Source organism: Scyliorhinus canicula, chromosome 7 (assembly GCF_902713615.1).
Source record: "Scyliorhinus canicula chromosome 7, sScyCan1.1, whole genome shotgun sequence".
Classification (NCBI taxonomy): Eukaryota; Metazoa; Chordata; class Chondrichthyes; order Carcharhiniformes; family Scyliorhinidae; genus Scyliorhinus; species Scyliorhinus canicula.
Window position 1 is genome coordinate 200,052,413 of NC_052152.1, and position 23,867 is coordinate 200,076,279.

Here is a 23,867-nt window from a genome sequence, read left to right on the forward strand (position 1 = left end):
GGGGGGGATATCCTGCCCACGCAGTACAAAAGCAAGGAAATGACGATGAACCTTTGTAAAATGCAAGTTCAGCCACAATGGGAATATTTTGTCCGTTTCCATCATACGCCTAGATGGATGCTTTGGAGAGGGCGCTGACAAGATTTCCAAGAATGGTTGCAGGGATGAGGGACTTTGGTTACATGGAGAGATTGGAGTAGCATGGGCCATTCTCCTTGGAGGAGGTTGAGAGGAGATTTGGTGATCTGGACAGACGGGGATGAACCATTCCTGTTGCCAGAAGGCTGACAAACCAGAGGCCACACACTTGGAATGATTGGTAAACAAAAAAGGTCGGTGGGATGAGGAAAACCTTCTTTAAGCAGCGAGTGGTTCCGATATGGAGTGCGCAGCCTTAGAGTGTGGTGGAGGTAGGTTCAGTCATGTCTCTCAGCTAATTATCTGAAATGAAAAATCTTTGCAGGGCTGTGGGGGCAAGGACAAAGGGGTGGGTCGAGCTGAGCTGCCCTCGCAGCGGGCTAGCATGTCACAATGGGTCGAATGGCCTCTTATGCTGCAACCATGATTCAAACTCTGCTCCCAGAGGGCAGTGTCTGACTCTCCCTCCACAGAACCAGCAATTCCCACTGGGGTATTGTTTTGCTGGAATTGTGGCGGGAATCCCATTTACAGGTATAAAGAAGGCAGGATCAGATTCCGGAGCACCAGCCCCACCTTGGGGCAAGAGAAAGTGGTGCTGCCCACAGCATTGGAATTCAATCCTTTTGAACCAGTCACACATTTGTTTGAGGCCCAACTTTGAGAGAGGGCATCGTTTAGTTGGCCAGTCAGCGGAGATGTACACATCAGAAAGTGTCCCAATTACATTGCTGTGGTCTTCAATGGTCATGCCCAATTCTGATTGGATGGCGAGTATCCTCAGTGACAATTCTGACAGTTGGGATGGCATGGTCTACCATTAACACGACAGCGACATCCTGCACTTGTGTCACCTGCACCCTGAAAAGGTAAATCGTAAAGTCAGAGACATAGACAAAACAAATAACCACGTTTACGGGGCAGGGGTGTAGTGCCAATGTAATCCAGAGGCCCAGGCTAATGCTATGGGGACACATGTTCAATTCCCATCACGACAGCTGGGGGGAATTTAAATTCAATTCCTAAATCTGGCTAATGGTAAGATTCTTGGTAGTGTAGATGAACAGAGAGATCTCGGCATCCAGGTACATAAATCCCTGAAAGTTGCCACCCAGGTTAATAGGGCTGTTAAGAAGGCATATGGTGTGCTAGCCTTTATAAGCAGGGGGAATGAGTTTCGGAGCCACAAGGTCATGCTGCAGCTGTACAAAACTCTGGTGCAGCCGCACCTGGAGTACTGCGTGCAGTTCTGGTCACCACATTATAGGAAGGATGTGGAAGCTTTGGAAAGGATTCAGAGGAGATTTACTAGGATGTTGCCTGGTATGGAGGGAAGGTCTTACGAGGAAAGGCTCAGGGACTTGAGATTGTTTTCGTTAGAGAGGAGAAGGCTGAGAGGTGACTTAATAGAGACATATAAGATAGTCAGAGGGTTAGATAGGGTGGACAATGAGAGTCTTTTTCCTCGGTTGGTGATGACCAACACGAGGGGACATAGCTTTAAATTGAGGGGTAGTAGGTATAGGACAGATGTCAGAGGCAGTTTCTTTACTCAGAGAGTAGTAGGGGTGTGGAACGCCCTGCCTGCAACAGTAGTAGACTCGCCAACTTTAAGGGCATTTAAGTGGTCACTGGATAGACATATGGATGAAAATGGAATAGTGTAGGTCAGATAGGCTTCAGATGGTTTCACGGGCTGGGCGACATCGAGGGCCGAAGGGCCCGTACTGAGCTGTAATGTTCTATGTTCTATAAAGCTGGTCTCAGTAGCGGTAAACATGAAAACCATCATCGGATGTTGTAAAAAGCCACCTGGTTCCCCTCAAAGGAAGGGAAATCTTCCGTCCTGTCCTGGTCTGGCCTACATTTGACTCCAGACCCACAGCAATGCGGTTGACTCTTAATAGCCCTCTGAATTGGCCCTAGCAAGCCACTCATTTCAAGGGCAAAATTGCTGGCCTTGTCCCACATCTCATGGAAGAATAAATAAATATTTTGGTTCCTTTATTTTACCTCCAGTAAAATGTACGTTACTGAGCAGGATTGGATAATGTACAGTGGGAGGAGGCTTCCATAGAGTGGGAGATCTCAACTTATTTGCTTCAAAGGCCACATCCCCCAGCCTATCTGGTGAACTAACTGGGGAATCCTCTGGAACGCAATGAGTATTTTTTTTGCATAGAATTTAGCTGCACATTTAAAGATATATGTTTATTATTTTTACAAAAGCAAAATACTGCAGTTTCTGGGATTTGGAAATAAAAGCAGAGAATGCGAGAAATACGTACGGTCTGGTGGCCTCTGAGAGAGAGAAAGGGAGTTACTATTTCTTTGACTTTTCTTGAACGAAGTCTGATGAAAGGTCATACATGTGAAGTGTTGATAACACTGTCAGCTGTTTTATTAGCTCAGGCTGAATGAAACCTTTGCAGGAGACAATCAAACTGGATCCTAATTGTCAGCCTTTCCCAACCCACCTCCTCTCCCAGACCATGTGGTTCATGCACCCTCTCTGTCTTCTCTCTTGATAAATGTGTGATTATTTGTGAATCCTTCGTGATTCTGAACCATATGAAGCAGAAGGGTGACTCGGGTTTGAATCCTGGCCTAGACTATAACTACCCGATCTGAGATCGGGTGGCAGTAGCAACGTGAATATTGCTTAAAAGACAAACATGCAGCTGAAGCTTTTATTCCTGCACTCATCAGGACAAACAGAAGAATACTGAATTTCAAACAATCACAACAATTTACGCTAAGGAAATGAGGGTGCTGATTGGTTGGCAAGTTGACCCTTATCATGGGATTGCCATGGAGCGAGCAGGATGCAACTCTAGGCTCCCCAAGCTCCTACTGCACAGAATGATCATTGGCATAGTGCAGATCTGTTGAATGTTTGGGAGCTGCGATTTCGATGCAATTCTCAGTAAAAACATCATTACCAGAGGTCCCCAGCGAGCACCCTTTGTCACCCAGCAAATCTCAGTTTTACACATCGTGCAGCGGAGCCAATCGCAGCCACTCTTTTTCTGCACCCACAATCTTGCATTGAGGGCACTTCATGGCCTCCCCGCAGTCCAGCAGCGCCTGTAAGGATAGGAATCACATAATGAGGGTCGAATCATAAAAGCACAAATGTCACGTGTTCAACTGATTCAATCCCAGTATCATCGGAGTTTGATAACAAGATTTGTTTTTCATTAGGTGCTAACTGAATCGTGCCGAGCTATAAAGAATCATAGTTTAGAATCATGGAATGAGATGGAGGCCATTCGGCCTGCCGCATCCGTGCCAGTTCCCTGCACGAGCAACATGCGTAATCCCACTCCCCATCTTTTACACATTCATGTTTGGTCCTGGTTGGAACAAGGTTACTTTAAGAGTCCGATCACATGATATATTGATGACACCATCGTCCGTTTGCACAGATTATCCTAACAGCCTGGAGAGTAAATATCTTTCCTTTTTTTAAAAAGATTTAAAGTGGCCAATTCTTTTTTTTTCCCAATTAAAGTGTAATTTAACATGGCTAATTCACCTACCCGACACATCTTTTTGGGTTTCATAGATTATCATGGAATTTACAGTGCAGAAGGAGGCCATTTGGCCCATCGAGTCTGCACCAGCCCTTGGAAAGAGCACCCTACCCAAGGTCAACACCTCCACCCCCATAACCCAGTAACCCACCCAACACTAAGGGCAATTTTGGACACTGAGGGCAATTTATCATGACCAATCCACCTAACCTGCACATCTTTGGAATGTGGGAGGAAACTGGAGAACCCGGAGGAAACCCACGCACACACAGGGAGGACGTGCAGACTCCGCACAGTCAGTGACCCAAGCCGGAATCGAACCTGGGACCCTGGAGCTGTGGAGCAATTGTGCTATCCACAGTGCTACCGTGCTGCCCACGCCGACACGGGGAGAATGTGCAAACTCCACACGGATAGTGATCTGGGGCCGGGATCGAATCCAGGTCTTCGCGCCGTGAGGCAGCAGTGCTAACCACTGGGCCACCATGCCGGCCCAGAGTAAACACCTTTCCAAGAAAGCTCATGTTGTTTGTACCCTTGTGGTCTCCAAGCCTATCCCTTAAAAATATCACCCCTCCCCGCAAATTCTCTTCTCTTCAGATCATAATCATTCTCTTCTGAAAGCCTCACTTGAATTTGCCTCCAAAGCATACAGCCAGTGGAACCTAACTACTTTCCTCATATCACCATTGCTTCCATGCCAATTATTTTCATCCTGTGTCCTCTCGTTCTCGAACCTTTCACCAATGGGAACAGTTTCCCCCGACAGGCTCTATCCAGACCCCTCATGATATGACCACCTCTATCCAATCTGCCCTCAATCTTCGCTTCTTCTCTCTGTGGAGAACAACTATTTTAAAAAATAAATTTAGAGTACCCAATTCATTTTTTCCAATTAAGGGGCAATTTAGCGTGGCCAATCCACCTACCCTGCACATCTTTGGGTTATGGGGGAAAAACCCACGCAAACACGGGGAGAATGTGCAAACCCCACACGGACAGTGACCCAGAGCCGGGATCGAACCCGGGTCCTTGGCGCCGTGAGGCAGCAGGGCTAACCCACTGTGCCACCGTGCTGCCTAACAACTCCAACTCTGATCTCCAGCTCCAATCTATCCAGGTCACCCATCCCTGGACTCTTTCTCGTGAATCTTTGGCCACTCCAATGCCTCCACCCCCTTACTAAAGTGCAGCACCCGGACCTGGACACGATACCCGCAGTTGCAATTGGGCCAATCTTACATGAAGGTTTACCATAATTTCTTGCTATTGTTCTCTGTGGGCGGGATTCTCCAGCCTCGTCCGAGGCAGGACCCTTGGGAGCGAGATTGGAAAATTTGGCATTCCAGCCAAAACACGGGTCAGAGGATTTTGCCCTATTTCTTTATTTATAAATGTCAGGATCCCGCGTGCTTTATTAACTACTTTCTCAACCCACCCTGCCACCTTCAACAGGTCTGTTTCTGCACCCCCATTGTAGAATTTGAAAAGAAGAAACATACTAATTCAGGAGAGTCGTTGAATCATAACGTCTACGTATACAGGAGTGTTTATTTTTGGCTAGGTTTTAATGTCAGCTCTGGGAAATGGAACCCATCCCTGTTTTGGTCATCAAGTATTCCTGGCACAACTATAACAATTTGTATTGATATGGAGCCTGTTTAGCTCAGTGGGCTAGACTGCAGGGGCATGATTCTCTGACCCCACGTAGAATCGCCCGGGGCCGGCGTCAAGCCCGCCCCTGCCGTGTCCCGAATTCTCCGCCCCCCCCCCCCCCCCCGAGATTCGGCGGGGGCGGAAGTCACGCCGGTCGGCGGGTCCCCCGCGGCGATTCTCCGGCCCACAATGGGCCGAAGTCCTGCCGCTGACTAGCCTCTCCCACCAGCGTGGATAAAACCACCTCTCTTACCGGTGGGATTGGCGGCGCGGGCGGGTGCCGGGGTCCTGGGGGAGGGGGGCGCTGGGCGATCTGACCCCGGGGGGTGCCCCCATGGTGGCCTTGCCCGTGATCGGGGCCCACCGATCGGCGGGCGGGCCTGTGCCGTGGCGGCACTCTTTTTCTTCCGCCTTCACCATGGTCTTCACCATGGCGGAGGCGGAAGAGACCCCCTCCCTTGCGCATGCACCGGTATGACGTCAGCAGCCGCTGACGCTCCAGCGCATGCATGGACTTACGCCGGCCCGGCGAAGTCCTTTCGGCCCCGGCTGGTGTGGCGCCAAAGGCTGTTCATGCCAGCTGGCGGAGTGGGAACCACTCAGGCATGGGCCTAGCCCCTCAATGTGAGGGCTTGGCCCCTCAAGGATCGGTGACTTCTGCACCTTTGGGGTGGCCCGACGCCGGAGTGGTTCACGCCATTCCAACAGACAGGGACCCCCGCCCCGCCGGGTAGGGGAGATTCCCGGCCCAGGTTTGTAATTGCGCTGGCGGCAAGGACAGAGAATTCCAACGGCCGGAGAATTCCGGCCAAGGTCCGATCTGTCAAACAATATGGTCCTCGGCCATTAGAGACTGAACATTTTTATGTTAACGTCAGTTAATGTAATGGTCGTGTGAAGCGGCAAGATAGCACAGTGGATAGCACTGTGGCTTCACCGAGCCGGGGTCCCGGGTTCGATTCCCGGCTTGGGTCACTATCTGTACGGAGTCTGCACGTTCTCCCCGTATCTGCGTAGGTTTCCTCCGGGTGCTCCGGTTTCCTCCCACAAGTCCTGAAAGACGTGCTGTTAGGTAATTTGGACATTTTGAATTCTCCCTCTGTGTACCCGAACAGGCGCCGGAACGTGGCGACGAGGGGATTTTCACAGTACCTTCATTGCAGTGTTAATGTAAACTTGTGACAATAAATATTATTATTATTAAAAAGCACATCTGACTATGTGAAAGGTTCACGTCCATTTTTTTTACCTCTTGAGCTAGCTGATAATTTTTCACTATTCCATCTCTTCCCCCATCCCAGCCGTGAGCTTGGGGAACCCCCCCCCCCCCCCCCCCCCCCCCTAAAAAAGCTAATTTAAGATAACTTTTGATCAAGAATGAATACAGAAGTGCTTCACCGTCAGCATGTCAGCAGTCTGTTTTGCAGCTTTGTTATTTTCAGCCTGAATTTTCAGATCGTCCTGGTACTGCTTGCAGTCCATTCCTTCGTGTATAGCCTGTGTTGAGGAGCAGAAAAGATTATTTCCTTTTTCAGTGAGTTAGCCATGACTCCCACCTCGAAGTTACTGAGGCTCTGGATTCACGTCCCACTCCAGGGCTTGAGCACAAAAATAAACAGGGGGGAAAAGTCAGTGGAGTACTGAGGGAGTGCTGCACTGTTAGGGGTATCATTTTTCAGATAAAACTATAAACTGAGGCCCGATCTGAATGTTAACAATCCCATGGCATAATTTTGAAGGTTAATGGTATTAGCCCTCGTCTTCTGATCAGAGTTCCTCATTCAACATCACCAAAGTAGTTGATCTGATTATTATTACATTGCTGTGTGGGGGAGCTTGCTGTGAGCAAATTGGCTGCTGGGCTCCCCCCTTTACAACACGAATGCGAGATGGCGCCAGGATTTTGTTTCTTTTAAGTGCCGGACAGTACGGTGAGAAAAGTCGGCGGTGCGGCTGGCAAGCTGCACACCGCTTTTCTCGCCCGCTCCAAGAAAATAAAATAGACAATTCTGCACGTGGTGTTCAGAACAGCGCAGAGGGCAGCATTCACTTTCTACTGAGTCAGAACGATGCATGTTCAATCCCACTCCAGATGTTTAAGCACAAGAGTTAATGCCACAGGGATCTGTGCTGGGGCCACAATTATTTACAATATAAATTAATGACTTGGACGAGGGAAATGAATGCGCTATTGCCAAGTTTGCGGATAACACAAAAATAGGTGGGAAGGCAAGTGGTGAGGAGGACACAAAGAGTCTACAGAGGGATATAGGAAGGTTAGGTGAGTGGGCGAAACTTGCAGATGGAATATAATGGAGGAAGATGAGAGGTTCTGCACTTCGGCAGGAAGAATAAAGGAGCTGAATATTATTTAAATGGAGAAAGACTGCAGAAAGCTGCAGCAGTGTTGCCATCTGGGAAGGCCACTTTCAGTATATAAAATGGATATTCGCAGAGGCTGTAGGGAAATATGGACACTACTAAGCAACAAGCAGGCACAGAGCCTGAATGTTTATTTCGAAAGCAGTCAGCAGTCAGAATCGAAACTCTGGGTCTATTTACATATTGATGGCCCATCTCCGGGAAACAAAGAACGAGTGCTCAGGTAGCCGATACTGTTCCAGACAGTCCGGCGCCACTACCCCAACCAGAAGACACAAACAAAGCAAGGCCAACAGCCACCTAGGACACGCCCAGCCATCAAGGCACACACCCCTTTATTGGTTTAGATCGATGACAATGATCAAGAAGCTGCCCAATTAATTGGGACCAAGTTTAAGGCCTGCCTAAAAAGCGCGCAAAAGCCCCCCCCCCCCCCCCCCCCCCCCCCCCCCCCCCCCGAGTATAAGAAGGAACCCCCGCGAAAGGTTCAGCCTCTTGGATTTGGCTCACAGGCGGAGAGACCCTTCCACCAGCATCACCAGAAGCAGTAAGTCCAAGTTCAACGCTCGCTACCAGACGGACGACCTTAGCTGTTCTGTTATCTCTTCGAACCCAACAGCCTCAGATCCGAACAACGGCCATTGTTCCTCTGACCTAAGTAAGCACCCAAAGTTGAGTATAGGTGTTAGTGATAGATATAGTTTAGCCTGTAGTGTTATTGTGCATGAGTAGATCTTACTGTGTGTGTAAATAAATAGTATTGACTTTGAACTAACTAAGTGGTGTATTGGCTCTTTGATCGGTATTCGGGTTGAACCTTGTGGCGGTATTGAGAGATACCTGGCGACTCTGAAAGTAAACATAATTAGGATTAAGAAAGGTGACCTTATTAACCGCCATATTTATAGAAGGTAAACAGAGCAACAACAGAGGGGATTGGTGTCCTCGAGCCTAAATCACAAAAAGCTCACATGCAAGTTCAGCAGGTAATTGGGAAAGCAAACGGGATGGTGGCCTTTATTTCAAAGGGAATGGAGTATAAAAATAAGGAAGTATTAAAAACTATACAAAGCACTAGTTCGACCACACCTGGAATACTGTGAACAGTTTTGGGTTCCTTATCTAAGGAAAGGTTCATGGCATTGGATACAGTGCAGAGAAGGTCCACTAGGTTGATCCCGGGTCTGGAGTGATTTTCGAATGAGGAGAGGTTGAGTAGATCGTATCTGCACTCATTGGAGTTTAGAAGAATGAGAGGTGACCTTATTGAGACAGAGAGGATTCTCAGGAGGTTGATAGTGTGGCTGCAGAGAGGCTATTTCCTCTTTTGTTTAAATGTATTTTATTACAAATCTGTATCAAAACAGGGGCGAAATTCTCCGACCCCACACAGGGTCGGAGAATCGCCCGGGGCCGCCGAAAATCCCGCCCCCGCCGTAGCAGAAATTCTCCGCCACCCGGGAATTGGCAGGGACGGGAATCGCGCCACGTCAAGTGGCGAGCCCCCTGCGGCGATTCCCCGGCCCGCAATGGGCCGAAGTCCCGCCGCTGGGAGGCCTCTCCCGCCGCCGAGGTTTGAACCACCTCTGGTGGCGGCGGGATCGGCGGCGCGAGTGGGCCCCCGGGGTCCTGGGGGGGGGGGGGCGCGGGCCGATCGGACCCCGGGGGGTGCCCCCACGGTGGCCAGGCCCGCGATCGGGGCCCACCGATCGGAGGGCGGGCCAGTGCCGTGGGGGCACTCTTTCTCTTCCGCCGCCGCCACGGCCTCCACCATGGCGGAGGCGGAAGAGAATCCCCCAGCGCGCATGCGCCAGTGGTGACATCAGCGGCAGCTGGCCGCTGATGTCACCACCGGCGCATGCGCGAACCGGAGAAGGCCTTTCGACCAGCCCCGGGCGTCAAAGTCCGTTGGTGCCGGTTTTGGCCCGACGCCGGAGTGGTTGGCGCCACTCCGCTACGCCGGGACCCCCCGCCCCGCCGGTTAGGGGAGAATCCCGCCCCAGGTTACAGCAAATAAATACCCCGGGAAACATACTTCCCAACAATCAACAATGAATGAGCTGTCTTACTAATTCCATTCTCCTGGTCGTTCCCTACCACCATCCAACCATTGCCTCTTGAAAGCTATTAATGAATCTGTTTCTGTCAGTGTAAAGACACATTGAGGCAGCACAGCGGCACAATGGGTAGCACTGCTGCCTCACAGCGCCAGAGACCCGGGTTCAATTACGGTCTTGAGTGACTGTGTGGAGTTTGCACTTTCCTCCGGATGCTCCGATTTCCTCCCACAGTCCAAAGATGTGCAGGTTAGATGAGTTACGGGGTTACAGGGATAGGGTGGGTGAATGGGCATGGGTGGGGTGGGTCTTTCGGAGGGTCGGTGGGCAGAATGGCCTCCTTCTGCACTGTAAGGATTCTATGGATTCCAGATCATCATAACTTGGTGAAGTAAAAAGAAAATCTCATCACTCCTCTGTTTCAAGAATCCTGTTTATGTTCCCTAAATTACTTTAGATGAACTAACTCAGGCAGATTAAGGACTTTTCTAGTTCATATACCCAGCTAGCCACCTTCTGTTTTACCACAGTAGCAGAGTATCCATTTATTTATCTTTTCAGGAATGTTCCATTATCACAGAATTTACAGTGCAGAAGGAGGCCATTCGGCCCATCGAGTCTGCACCGGCTCTTGGAAAGAGCACCCTACCCAAGGTCAACACCCCTACCCTATCCCCATAACCCAGTAACCCCACCCAACACTAAGGGCAATTTTGGACACTCAGGGCAATTTATCATGGCCAATCCACCTAACCTGCACATCGTTGGACTGTGGGAGGAAACCGGAGCACCCAGAGGAAACCCACGCACACACGGGGTGATGTGCAGACTCCGCACAGACAGTGACCCAAGCCGGAATCGAACCTGGGACCCTGGAGCTGTGAAGTGATTGTGCTATCCACAATGCTACCGTGCTGCCCACACGGTAGATTCCAACCCTGTAAATTTCTATTGCTCCACCTTCCACTGGCTCCGCTGGAGAGAGACTCCCAGATTTCCGTTGCCCCCTTGCGCCAATCTACAACCTGTTCCCACCCAGATATATACCCAGCTCTTTTTTTTTTTTGAAGGTCCATCAGCCCAAGTCCGACTTACCTTGCACACCAGACAGTTCTTCTTGTTACAGATGGGACAGTCAAACTCATTGACGTCATCCTCATAGATGCACCAGCCCTTGCAGTCGGGGGTCTGACAGTGATAGCTGTTCGCACTGCGATTCTCAGCAATCGCTAAACTTTTGTCCAAGTACAAACGATATTCTTCCTCTGTCAGGAGCTGTGAGGCAACACGGGTAAAGCAGAATAATAATTGTGTGGCCGTGATGTTGAAATCAATGGAAAAACTGAATTTAAAAAAATAATAATTCCATAGTATTTACAGCACACGGTTTTTATTCCCCCCACACGACTCTCCTCCCTCCCATCTTTATCTCACCCTATCAGCATATCCTTAAATTCAATACTCCCGGGTGCTCATCGAACTTCTCTTAAAGGCATCTATTCTAAACACCTGTGGTAGTGAGTTCCATACTCCCACTACTCTCGGAGTAAAAAGGTTTCTCTTAAATATCCCATTGGATTTATTAGAATCCGTAGAATCCCGACAGTGCAGAAGGCCATTCGGCCCATCATGTCTGCACTAACCCTTTGAAACAGCACCCAAACCGAGGCCCACTCCCCTGTAACCCCACCTAACCTGCACACCTTTAGACACTAAGGGGCAATTTTAGCGTGGCCAATCCACCTAACCTGCACATCTTTGGACTGTGGGAGGGAAACCCACGCAGGCACGGGGAGAATGTGCAAACTCCAGACAATCACCCAAGGCTGGAATCGAACCCGGGTCCTTGGCGCTGCGAGTCAGCAGTGCCAGCATGCACCGTCTTTAACTAACTTAGATTTATAACCCTTAATTTTGGAAACAACTTGTACACAACAGCTTATAAAATAATGGTGGAAATTAGTATTATTAATTCCGGGCTTATAAACTGATTGAACAAAATAAATGACCTAACAAACCCTCTTGGTTAGCACTGTTGCTTCACCCGGGTTCGATTCCTGGCTTGGGTCACTATCTGTGCAGAGTCTGCATGTTCTCCCCATATCTGAGTGGGTTTCCTCCAGGTGCTCTGGTTTCCTCCCTCAAGTCCCAAAAGATGTGCTTGTTAGGTGAGTTGAACATTCTGAATTCTCCCTCTGTGTACCCGAACAGGCGCTGGAATGTGGCGACGAGGGGATTTTCACAGTGACTTCATTGCAGTGTTAATGTAAGCCTACTTGTGACAATAATAAAGATTATTATGATTGATCTTGAACTACAGGCTTTAAGAACGCTTCAAGCAACTTGGGCATTTTTTTCTGCACTGAAGATGCTATATAAATGCAAGTCGTTGTTAAATAGAGGGGGAATAAAAAGAGTAAGAAGGTCTTTTAAGATGAGAAAACGTTGGGGGCGATTCTCCAATACTGGGCCCAAGAGTTTGCGCGTCGTGAGCCGCTGGAAAGGTTCATGCCCCTCCAGTTTCCTCTTGCGGTGCCAAAGGGAGCCGCACCAACCTGTGCATGCGCGGGGGACTTCTTTTGCGCGCTGGCCCCGACCAACATGGGATCGGTGTTCAGGGGCCGGCTGCACAGGAGGTAGGCCCGGGGGTGGGGGTGGAAGAGGCTGGCCCGTTGATCGGTGGGCCCCGATCGTGGACCAGACACCATTGGAGCCCCCCCCCCGGTGAAGGAGACCCCCCCCCCCCCCCCCCACAGGCCGCCCCCCGACCATTCCTGCAGAGTTCCGCCGGCAGCGACCAGGGGTGAATGGCGCCGGCGGAACTCTGTCGTATCGGAGCAACCGCTCGGCCCATCTGGGCCAGAGAATTGGCGGCCCCGCCGTTTCCAGCGGCCGGCGACGTGCAAATGGCGGCGATTCTCCGCACCTCGGAGAACCGCGCGCCGGCGTCGGGGCGTCGTGGCACGGTTGCGGCGATTCTCCGGCCTGGAGTGGGGCTCGGAGAATCGCCACCCTTGACTCAGCTTGGAATACCACAAAGCTAAACTATTGTCAGTGGAGGAATGGGAAAATAAATGAATGTATCTGAACAAAATAGGGTGAGTCTATGTCATTTTAAAATGTCCCACTGTAAAGGATTACACAGCAGGGTTGGCAGAAGCCTAGATGTAGGTTCTTCACCTGCCAATCTTGACATAGAAGGAAATAATGAGGCCGATCTGATGGTATCACATCAGACCTCTGGAGCACTCGGCATTTTCTAGAAACAACTATTCTTAGAATCTGAATCTTTGTGAAAGATGCTCAACCTTTATCATGTCTGGGCCCAGGAACATAGCAACAGCAAGAGGCCAGTTTAGCCCCCAGAACCTGTTCAGCTGTTAATGAGATCTTGGCTGGTCAGCAACCTCACTCCATATATCTGCCTCTGTTCCTGTAATCGCCTCGTATCTATGGTTAACAATAATCTAATCAGTTTTAAAATTACGATTAATCTCGCATCAATTGCCATTTGTGGAAGCGAGCTCTAAACTTCTATTGCTCTTGTGTGAAAAAGGTTTTCCTAATCTCACTCCGGAAAGCTCCTGCTCTGATATTTTCCTCCCTTTTGACCAGCCCCCACTCTTAAAGCTGGATTGTCATTGAGTCAGGACAACTCCGGAGACCTTTAAAAATGACAGGTGTGATCTGGATGTGGAAGCCAGATATCACATCCCATTTTTGCCAGCAGGGCCTGATCTCAGCAGGGCCATTTGAAATTAATGCTGAATTCAAACATTCTCCATTTTCACAGTTAGAGGGACCTTAAATGCTTGTGAAAAGATCTGTTTAAAAGGGGCAGCACGGTAGCACGGTGGTTAGCATAAATGCTTCACAGCTCCAGGGTCCCAGGTTCGATTCCCGGCTGGGTCACTGTCTGTGTGGAGTCTGCACGTCCTCCCCATGTGTGCGTGGGTTTCCTCCGGGTGCTCCGGTTTCCTCCCACAGTACAAAGATGTGCAGGTTAGGTGGATTGGCCATGCTAAATTGCCCGTAGTGTCCTAATAGTAAGGTTAAGGGGGGGGAGTTGTTGGGTTACGGGTATAGGGTGGATACATGGGTTTGAGTAGGGTGATCATTGCTCGGCACAACATCGAGGGCCGAAGGGCCTGTTCTGTGCTGTACTGTTCTATGTTCTAAATGTCATGATCTGAGGACGTATAAATCCCCAGCCCTTTAAACATGAAAAAATATTGAAACTGTCAGATATAAAGAAAATAAAACATCCTTTGATTGACAGGCCATCTGGTGTGCGTTAAAAACAAAATATTTTTATTTGTTGTTAAATGGTTCTTAAACCAGAGGGTGAAGTGCGAAACCAGCTGAAACATATCCTAATGAGGTGTCAAATTCAGGAAATGAAAGGAGAAGAGAACTGACAGCAAAGACTGAAAGTTTGAAGAAGTGAAGACTGAAATGGGATTTTAATTCTAAAGATAAATGAATGGAAAGACACTAATTTTGGCTACATTTGGGATGGCTGAGGAGAGAATGAACACCCTTTCCCCCACAAATACTCCCAGCCGGAGGCTGCGGCCATTTTTGTTCCTGTCAGAATTGGGAGCGGGACTGGGAAAATGGGCGAAAACCGATAACGTCAAAGGGCACAAAGGGAATTTTAGCGGGTGAGTGGAGGGGGTCCGGGATAATCACAGCCAGAGAAGAGAGAGGGAAGGCCTGGGGTGGCGGGATGGGGGTGGTGGTTGGGGGGGGGGGGGGGGGGGGGGCAGGGGTAGGAGGCCCAGATTTCCTTGTTGCTACAGGAAAAGCTCTCCTGGACCACAAGGAACCTTAAAGAAATTTTAAACATTCTCTTCTGGTTCGATGCTAATCGTCGTCTCTAGTGCTTTTTGATGGCAGAGGTTGAAACGATCTGCGTGTCCCTCAGACCTTATGGTGATGTTCCTTCAGCATCTAAATGCAACCACCTGGCTCCCTTGAGCGACACGGTCTTCCTGTGGCTGATCTCTGATAATTGAGGATGGTTGGTGGCAAGACCCTCCCCACTACCTTAATCACACCCCCAGCCCATGACACCATTCGCATTTCTTCCTTAGTAAACTTGTACTGCATTAGATTTTTCTCAGTTCTGAAGTAAAGCATGCAGAGTTTGGACGATGAAGGGCTGTTTAGGGGCTGTTTAGCACAGGGCTAAATCGCTGGCTTTTAAAGCAGATCAAGGCAAGCCAGCAGCACAGTTCAATTCCCGTACCAGCCTCCCTGAACAGGCGCCGGAATGTGGCAACTAGGGGCTTTTCACAGTAACTTCATTTGAAGCCTACTTGTGACAGTAAGCGATTTTCATTTTTTTTTTCATTTCATTTTCATTTCGTTTTTCATGAAGAAAACTCACGTATTTTATCTCGCGTTCAAGAATTTTGCTTTGGCACGAATAGTTTTCATCCATGAATGGACAGGTCACATCAGCTTCAGTACTGCTGAGGATTGTGCGTTTCAGGCAGTCTCTGTAAACATTAATATTTATTTAAACATTTGGAAAGTTAAGCCCCCTCAATTTCCCATTCACTCCATTTGAAGCCTCATTCCCTCCCTTCCACCATATTATTAATCCTGGCTTCTGGATCACTGCTCCAGACTAGTCCAGTAAAGTAACCATTATGTGAACGACCCAGTCCTTAACAGAACAAGTTGACTAGGTGGTTAAAAAAAAGCAGATGTATTACTCGGAATGGAATAGAAAAGTGAGGAGCTACGTTGGTGTCGTGCTACTAACACCAGACTAATTAGTCATAGGCACCGGCTAAACACGGGTTCAAAACCCACCATAACACTCTATTAATAAATATGGAATTATAATTAAGCTAGTCGATGGTGACAAAGACAACTATCATTGATTGTCGAAAAAACCTAGCTGCTTCCCTAATGGTTCACTAATGTCCTTTAGAGAAGGAAATCTGCCATCTTCACCCGGTCAGGCCTGTATGTGACTCCAGACCCACAGCGATGTGGTTGACTCATACCTGTCCTGTGGAATGGCCACACAGCAGGCCACACAGTTCAAGTGTAATTAGAATTAAGCAACGAATGCCCAAAGCCCAATAAAAAATAAAAAGATCATGCTAGCAATCACTAGTTAAGCCTCAGCTGGAGTATGGCGGACAATTCTGGGCATCACACTTCAGGAAAGATGTGGGAAAGGGTCCAGAAGCGTTTTATCAGAATGTTACCAGAGGTGAGGTAGTGAGAGGTAGTGCATTCTGAGAGGGCAAGGAAAGCAAGGAAATTCACAAAACAAGCAGGAGGATATTGAGAAAGGTAGAGGCAGTGTGAGTGCATGTCCACAGGTCCTTTAAGGTGGCAGTACAGTGGATAAAGGGATAAGAAAACATATGGAATACTTTCCTTTATTGGACGGGGTATTGAATACAAAAGCAGAGATGTAGTGATGGAGCCGTCTAGAACACTGGTTAGATCGCAGCTGGTGTTTTGGGTACAGTTCTGGTCACCACATTACGGGAAAGACGTAATTGCTCTGGAGAGCGTGCAGAGGAGATTTACAAGAATGTGGCCAATGCTTGAAAATTGCAGCAACGAGGAGAGATTGGGTGGGTTAGTGTTGTTTTCCTCAGTGCAGAAGGGGATGAGGGGTGACCTAGTTGAGGTGTACAAAATTACGAGGGGCCGAGATAGAGTGGACAGGAAAGACCTGTTTCCACCTCACTAAGGGGTCAATTACCAGGGGGCATAGATTTAAGATGATTGGTAGAAGGGTTAGAGGGGAAATTAGGAAAAAGTTTTCACCCAGAGGGTGGTGGATACCTGGATTGGCAATTGAATTGGGATTAGAATGGGGGGCTGGTTTTCTGAGCCAATGCAGGCACGATGGGCTGAATGGCCTCTTTCTGTGCTGAAACCTTCCTACCTTCCTTCTATGAAGGACTTCAGTTGTGAGCAGATGTCAATAAAGGTGGGGTTGTTCTTCTTGGAATAAAGAAGGTTAAGAAGTGATCTAACAGAGGTTTTCAAGATGATGACAGGTGTTGGTTGGAGCGGATAAAGAAAGACCTTTCCCTCTGGAAAGTGACCAGAGGTCCCAAAATCCATAGTCATCAAGAAGGGAGAGAAGGAGAAATGTTTTCATTCAGTGTCCTGCCAGGATCTGGAATAACCCACCTGAAAAGGTGAAGGAAACTGATCCCATAAACAATTTGAAAAAGGAGTTGGATTAGTATTTGAAGGGAAATACACAGGGTTATGGACACAAAATGGGCCAGCAGAACATTTAAAGAACCAGCAGAGTCATGTTGGGCCAAATGGCCTCCATTCTGTAGATAAATTTCTCTGATTCTCTGACATGACTGCTTCCTAGTTTAGGAGCAAGTGTAATTGAATGAATGAAATGAAATGAAAATGAAAATGAATGAAACGAAAAATGAAAATCGCTTATTGTCACAAGTAGGCTTCAAATGAAGTTACTGTGAAAAGCCCCTAGTCGCCACATTCTGGCGCCTGTTCGGGGAGGCTGATACGGGAATTGAACCCGTGCTGCTGGCCTGCCTCGGCCTGCTTTAAAAGCCGGCTATTTAGCCCTGTGCTAAACCAGCCCCAGATAATTGAGGAAGTTTCCCATTGTTCCATATTAAAGCTGATCAATTGTAGCCAGCCCAGCTCCAAGAGTTCCCTCTCCTACGAATGCACAAGAACATTTCTCTTACTTGCAAAAGGGGTGTAGGCACTCTCGAAGAGTCACGTCTTCACCATTGTCGAAGGTGTTTAAGCAGATTGGACATTCAAAGTCCTCCCCGGTCGATATCAGGTTTTGTTCATCCGTTTCCAACAGAAGTTTGTAGTTCTGTTGCCGTTTCAGTACCTTGGACTGTTTGTAAAACAAAGATAATCATGTTACATTCCATCCACAGCACAGAAACAGGCCATTCGGCCCAACCAATTCTATCCTGATGTGTATGTTCTGCCCGAGCCCTCTCCCATCTTTCCTCATCCAAGTCTATCATCGTTATTCTCTATTCCCTCCTCCCTCATTTGCTTGTCGATCCCCTTAAATGCATCTGTAGGATTCACTTCAGCCACTCCCTGTGGTAGTGAGTTCCACACTCTCACCACTCTCTGGGTGAAAAGGTTTCTTCTGAATTCCCTATTGGATGTCTTGGTGACTACCTTATATCGATGGTCTCTAGTTATGTTCTTCCCCACATCTGAAAACATTCCCTCTCTTTCCTCTCTATCAAATCCTTTCACAATTTGAAAGTTACCTGGTAACTACCTCTCTGGCCACCTAACCAACTGTCCAGGTGCCACCAGCAGGCGGTTTCCTACTGGCACTGTGAAAGAAACACCGAGTTACGGTTAAAGGGCAGCATGGTGGCACAGTGCTGCCTCACCGCGCCAGGGACCTGGGTACAATTGACGATCAATCCCCAGGAATTGCTGTGTGAGTCCTGGAATAAAATTGTCTGGGACATTGAAAACATCACTTTTTAAGTCATTTTCTTTGAACATTTCTCTTTAACAAACAAACACTGTGAAAATGGGTTTTTAAAAAGGCTGTTTGGCTGACATTATTCAATGTGGTGGCTTGACTGGAGATTTCCAGTAGTCAATAAAGATGTTTACTGGTGAAGTATTTTTGTTTTTAAATTGGTGTAGGGGGGGGCAGTACATCATGAGGATGGATGCGTTGGCTGGTGAATGGCTGGAGCGCAAGGGACAAATCATGATGAAACCTCCAGGAATACATTTAGTCACGGTTGGCAACCCTACTTGGACCTCCCGCTATGACACTACCTTACACAGCAGGGTGGTGGTTGGGGTGGGGGAGTGGGGGTTTACGGGCGGTGCGTTGCCAGAAAAACTGCCGGCCTCTCTGAAAATGGACAGCAATTGTGGCTTTAACTCCCTCAATTGTTTCTACGCTTCCTGTGGGTGGGCAGCCGATTGCACTCCGGACCCACCACTGGGTGTTTACCTGGACCGGGAACGTGTCACAGCAAACCTGCTGCTTTCTACATTTCCTGCCCCCCCCCTCCTTCATCCCCTGAAGCACGGGGTTGGAAAAGCTCCTTGTATGTAAGTACAGAGGTACACACAGGCCTATAGGGATTTTATTCGAGGCTATCATCCATGATAATGATAATGGATTATCATTAAATGGGGGAATAGTGAAAGCTCACCATGGACTGTGAGAACAAGACAACAAGAAATCAGACAGCAACGTAAAATGCCAAATAGGTACTGAAAAATGGCAAAAGGGTCACCTGTTCGTATTGCTTATAATTTTCTTCTTCATTCTTCATCCTCTGCAGTTCCTCTTCATCGGGCTGATACAGGTTCGGTATCTGGTAGTTGTCTGGTCTAGCTGTGCTGCACATCTCACATCCTGGACGAGTTGGTTTATTAATGTAGGTGCAACCCAAACACTCCCAACCAATCTAACAGGGAGAAAAAGAGGAAGCTATTTGTTCCTCCTGACGGTTCAATGTTTTATAGCTTGCAGCTCAAGGCCAAGAACTTAAAAGGGACAGACTCTGTCCACCATTAATGCACCAAGTATTAAGACATTAATCTGGAGATTGAGGGCAAACTCCAGGCTGACACTCCAGTGTGGTACTGTGAGGCTGCCGCACTGTCAGTGTCGCCTGCTAATGAGACATTAAACTAAGACCTTCTCCCATGTCAGCTCAACTTAGGTTCCCAGTGGAATTTTCCCAGTGCCTTGGTCAATACTTGTTACTCTTGGACCACCTAATAAGGTGGATTGGCCACGCTAAATTGCCCCTTAATTGGAAGAGATGAATTGACTAAATTTATTTTAAAAAAGAAAGGATTTTAGGAACATAGTGAGGTTGTGAAAAGCATTTTGGAAAGGTAGGCAGTAACTCACCTCCTGACTCCCCAAAGCCTATCCACCAACCACAAGACACAAGTCAGGAGTGTGATGAAGTTGCCTGTGGATGAGCGCAGCTCCAACAACACTCAAGAAGCTCAACACCATCCAGGACAAAGCAGCCTCGCTTGATTGGCACCCCAATCCCACCTTAAACATTCACTCCCTCCACCATCAGCACACAGTGGCAGCCGTGTGCACCATCTACATGATGCACTGCAGTAACTCACCAAGGCTCCTTCGACAGCACCTTTCACGCCTGCAACCTCTTCCACCCAGAAGGACGGGGGTAACAGATACCTGAAAACACCATCGCCCCCAACGTCCCCCCCCCCCCCTCCCAAGCCACTCGCCATCCTGACTTGGAAATATATCGCTGGGGCAAAATCCTAGAACTCCTTCCTAACAGCACAGTGGGTGTACCTACATGGTTCAAGGAGGAGGCTCACACGACCTTTTAAAGGGCAATTAGGGATTTTCAATAAAAATGCTGGCCTGGCAAGCGATGCACATACCTCTTGAAAGAATAACTAAAAAGGTTTAAGATCAGTTGTGAGGAGATTGCTTGGTTCTTGATTGACTGACTGAAATAGATTCAATAACCGTCAAGAGTGAAGCTGGCATGGTGTAAGGTGGTCCTTTGACGAAAAGGTAAGGTTACTAACCTGGAGACCACGATTTGCATTCCTTTTTTAAACAGTCCACACCCTGGAGTTGCCCATGAGAAGTGGACCTACCTTTGGTGGTGCTTCTGGTAAAGCGGCTGCTTTGGGCACTTGGACCTGGGTTCCACGAGGTTCCAGTTTAAGAAGGACATCTACATTATTCGGTTTTGGACTGAGCGTTGCTGGAAGAAAGGGATGAATTTAATTTTGAGAGATCATCCCTCTAATCAGCAGAAAACAAAATCCTGTGCCGAACGTATCTTGAAATCTCTCCTTTTAAAAAACTATTGAGACTCTCTTCTGATAAATATAATCAGCCGTGTGAGAAATGTGTAAGCCACACAGCCCCATAATTACTGAAGATTTACACACTCTCTCTCTGGGGGATATTTATCTGTTTTCTGAATCATTGACTCAAATCTTGCTGGAACAATAATGGCGAGTTTGTGATATGTGCCGTTGTTAACCTGTGAATTGACCAGCAGACCCTTTACTCAAAGATCCATTGAGTAAAATTATTTCTCCTCATCTCAGTCCTAACTGAAGGACCCTTTATCCTGAGACTGGGCCCCTCTCCCAGCGTGTTTTAAATTCTCCGACCAATCTCGTAGTGTCCACTCTATCAAGTCCTGTTTCAGTGAGATCATCTCTCCTTCTTGTGAACTCCAGGAAACTTACTCAGCCTCTGATCATGGGGCAACCCCCCTCACCTCTGGGGCCAATGAGTGGACCTTTGCTGTGCCACCTCCAACGCAAGGATATCCTTCCTAAAATATGGAGACCAAAATTGCACAACGTGATCCAGATCAATGTGATGGACTCAGAATGCAAAGTCGGGAGAGCGAGGGGTGGGGGGTGGGGGGTCGTACAATGGGTCACAACGGACCCCCATGCCCACCTCAAATCCATAATGGTTGCTGGGTCATCAAGGGGTCATTCCTCCAAGCTGTGCCTTTTTAAGAATTAATATAAATTTCCCTTTGCTCGTCTCACCTCCACAAAACAAACGATGTGCAAGGTAGGCAGATTGGCCATACTAAATTGCCCCTTAATTGAAAAATAAAAGAATTGGGGACTCTTAATTTTTTTTAAAAGATGAAGGTGGGGGCTAGTACAGAGTATAAATATCAGCATGGACTTGTTGGGCTGAGTGACTTGTTCCTGTGCTGTAGATACTCTTTAATTTAAGGGAATTTGCAAATAAACCTTTAAGAATGACCCAAGTCTATCGACATGTCGTTACTGACCAGCTATTACCCAGTGAGGCCTGTTGAAGGATGCGGTGATTGACTCAAAGGGAAAGCAAGCATAACTGTTTCTTTACACTCTGCAAGATCCAATAAACGACTATGAGACACGCTGTCATTTTTTTGTAGGCTAAGGGATGAAATTTGCTCAGAATACCAGGACTATTTTTGTGGTTTTCTTTGAATAGTGCCAAAGGTGTTTCGGCGTCCATGGCTGAAATTTTGTTTCTATTCTGCCACGGGATATGGCCGGCACTTTTAATGCCCAACCCTAATTGTCCTGGTGGATGTGGTGGACAGAACTTCTGTTTAATGTCTCATGTGCAAATCGGGACAACATCTTGAATCAGAAATTCATGGCTGAGTTAATGGAAATTTGGTTCCAATAATGCCGTCGATGTGTACGCTTGGGCTTAGTTTATGATGCAAATGCATGTATGTATTTGTCTGCAAAGAAATAAATAATCCTCCTTTGTCCGCCAGTGTCCTTTGAACAGAGCATGACTTGGTGTATTCTGTTGAACCGAATCATGTAATAATTTTGATGAGTAGAGCACCTAATCCATCCTTCACAAGTCCCTGCACATGCACAAACGCACAGATTCATTTTGCTAGCTGCTGATGTTAGTAGGTTTTGTGTGGCAATTCTTCCGCTATTTTTAAAATGTGCCCGTGTTGCACCTTTCTCCCCAGTCCCCCAATCCCAAATTTTGAATGACTTTCACTGGATTCGCTGTGACAGGATCTTCTCCGGCCTCAGTTTCTCCAGCTCTTTTTTAAAAAAAACAAATGTATGTGGGTTGTCAAAACCGGGTGCTCCGGTTTCCTCCCACGGTCCAAAGATGTGCAGGTTGGGTGGAATGGCCATGCTAAATTGCCCCTTGGTGACCAGGGATGTGCAGGTTAGGTTGTGTTACGGGGATAAGGCAGGGGGATGGGCCTAGGTAGAGGTGCTCTTTCAGAGGGCCGGTGCAGACTCGATGGGCTGAATGGCCTCATTCTGCACTGTAGGAATTCTATGATCTTATTTGAAGTAAGTGAAATGTCAGACAAATAAGTCAAGCCTTTCACTTTCACTTTGGCCACAGTAATGTTTGGGCCTGTGATTTGTGAAACGGTACAAATTTCTGCTCGAACACTTCTGGGAGTGCGAGGGTGGGACAACATTGACCTGATTTTATATTAGAAATCTATCTTTATTTATTTGAGGGGAGAAATTTGATCTGTTGAGATGGTCGCAGAAAAATACTTTACACTGTACACGTGACAATAAACAAAAATCCAAATCCAAATTTGTTTGTGACGCTTGGAGGTATCCATTCACCAAGGAGGGGGAGGTAGTGCCCTGAGCCCACAAACCTCCCCCATCCTGGGGAATCAGGGTAAGACTGGGTAGCGCCCGCCACTGTCTTCCCACGGAGTTTGGGATCTTTCGTAGCCTCCTCTTCCCTCTCTGACCCCACCGCATCGGCCTGCATGTAGACCTGCCTACATTGTGGAGTAGAAGTCCCAGTCGGTATGGGAAAGAGGCCTTAATAGGCCCCTTCCTTAACAATAATTAGGCCCAACATGCCATGTCTATCACTTAAAATGATTTGGGGTCAGGATTGGGGTGGGGAACCGGCCTCGAGACTAGCAGCACCAAATTAGGCAGCTACCCCGACTCTGATTCAGACTGCAGTGTTTTAAAAATACAGCCCATTAATTAACGACTGCTTCAGCAATCACGCTTCACAGCTCCATCTATTTGGCCCATAAAAACGGCTGACGTAGACAGCCCCTCAAAACTGCTCCCCCATTATGATCGACCATATCCTAACTCTATTTACTCGCCTTAGTCCCGTAGCCCTTAATGGCCCCGACCAAACAGACGTTTAGCAATCTCGGTTTTTAAATTTTCAATTGGTTCCCAGCCACAGCAGCTTGTTATGGGGAGAGAGCTCCAGATTTCCCAGGAGTATCTCCTGAAGCCAGTGCTCACCGCTGGCTATCTCTGTCGCTTGTTGCGGAAGCAGCAACCAATCCTGTTCCTGTTGTTTCACTGTGATGTTGGCCTGCTTGGCTGACAGGAGATACATAAATGCTGTGTCCCCATCTTTCCTGATGCCGTGGAAATGGAGAGTTTCGTTGTCCTTTGCCAGCCGATGAGCAATGATCCACTGTTGCAGTTTCGGGTGAAATCTGTAATCGTTGTGCACCTTTATGGATGACAGAAAGAGGAATCAACATTCAACTTAATTTTCAATTTGGCTCACAAGAAATAACTTATCTAGATCTTCATACCT

The 23,867-nt window shown here is 47.9% G+C and overlaps 1 protein-coding gene across 1 annotated transcript in view; it reads right to left on the reverse strand.

Moving 5' to 3' along the window:
* LOC119969702 (ranBP-type and C3HC4-type zinc finger-containing protein 1-like) overlaps positions 1–23,867 on the reverse strand; it is a 62,649-nt gene continuing 38,782 nt past the window's right edge. The window contains 10 exon segments of the mRNA XM_038803696.1: positions 1–999; positions 3,081–3,173; positions 3,175–3,225; positions 6,729–6,827; positions 10,865–11,044; positions 15,162–15,273; positions 17,485–17,645; positions 19,042–19,215; positions 20,408–20,517; positions 23,564–23,780. Of these exon segments, the coding sequence (XP_038659624.1) occupies positions 919–999; positions 3,081–3,173; positions 3,175–3,225; positions 6,729–6,827; positions 10,865–11,044; positions 15,162–15,273; positions 17,485–17,645; positions 19,042–19,215; positions 20,408–20,517; positions 23,564–23,780 (1,278 nt within the window). The 3' untranslated portion in view covers positions 1–918.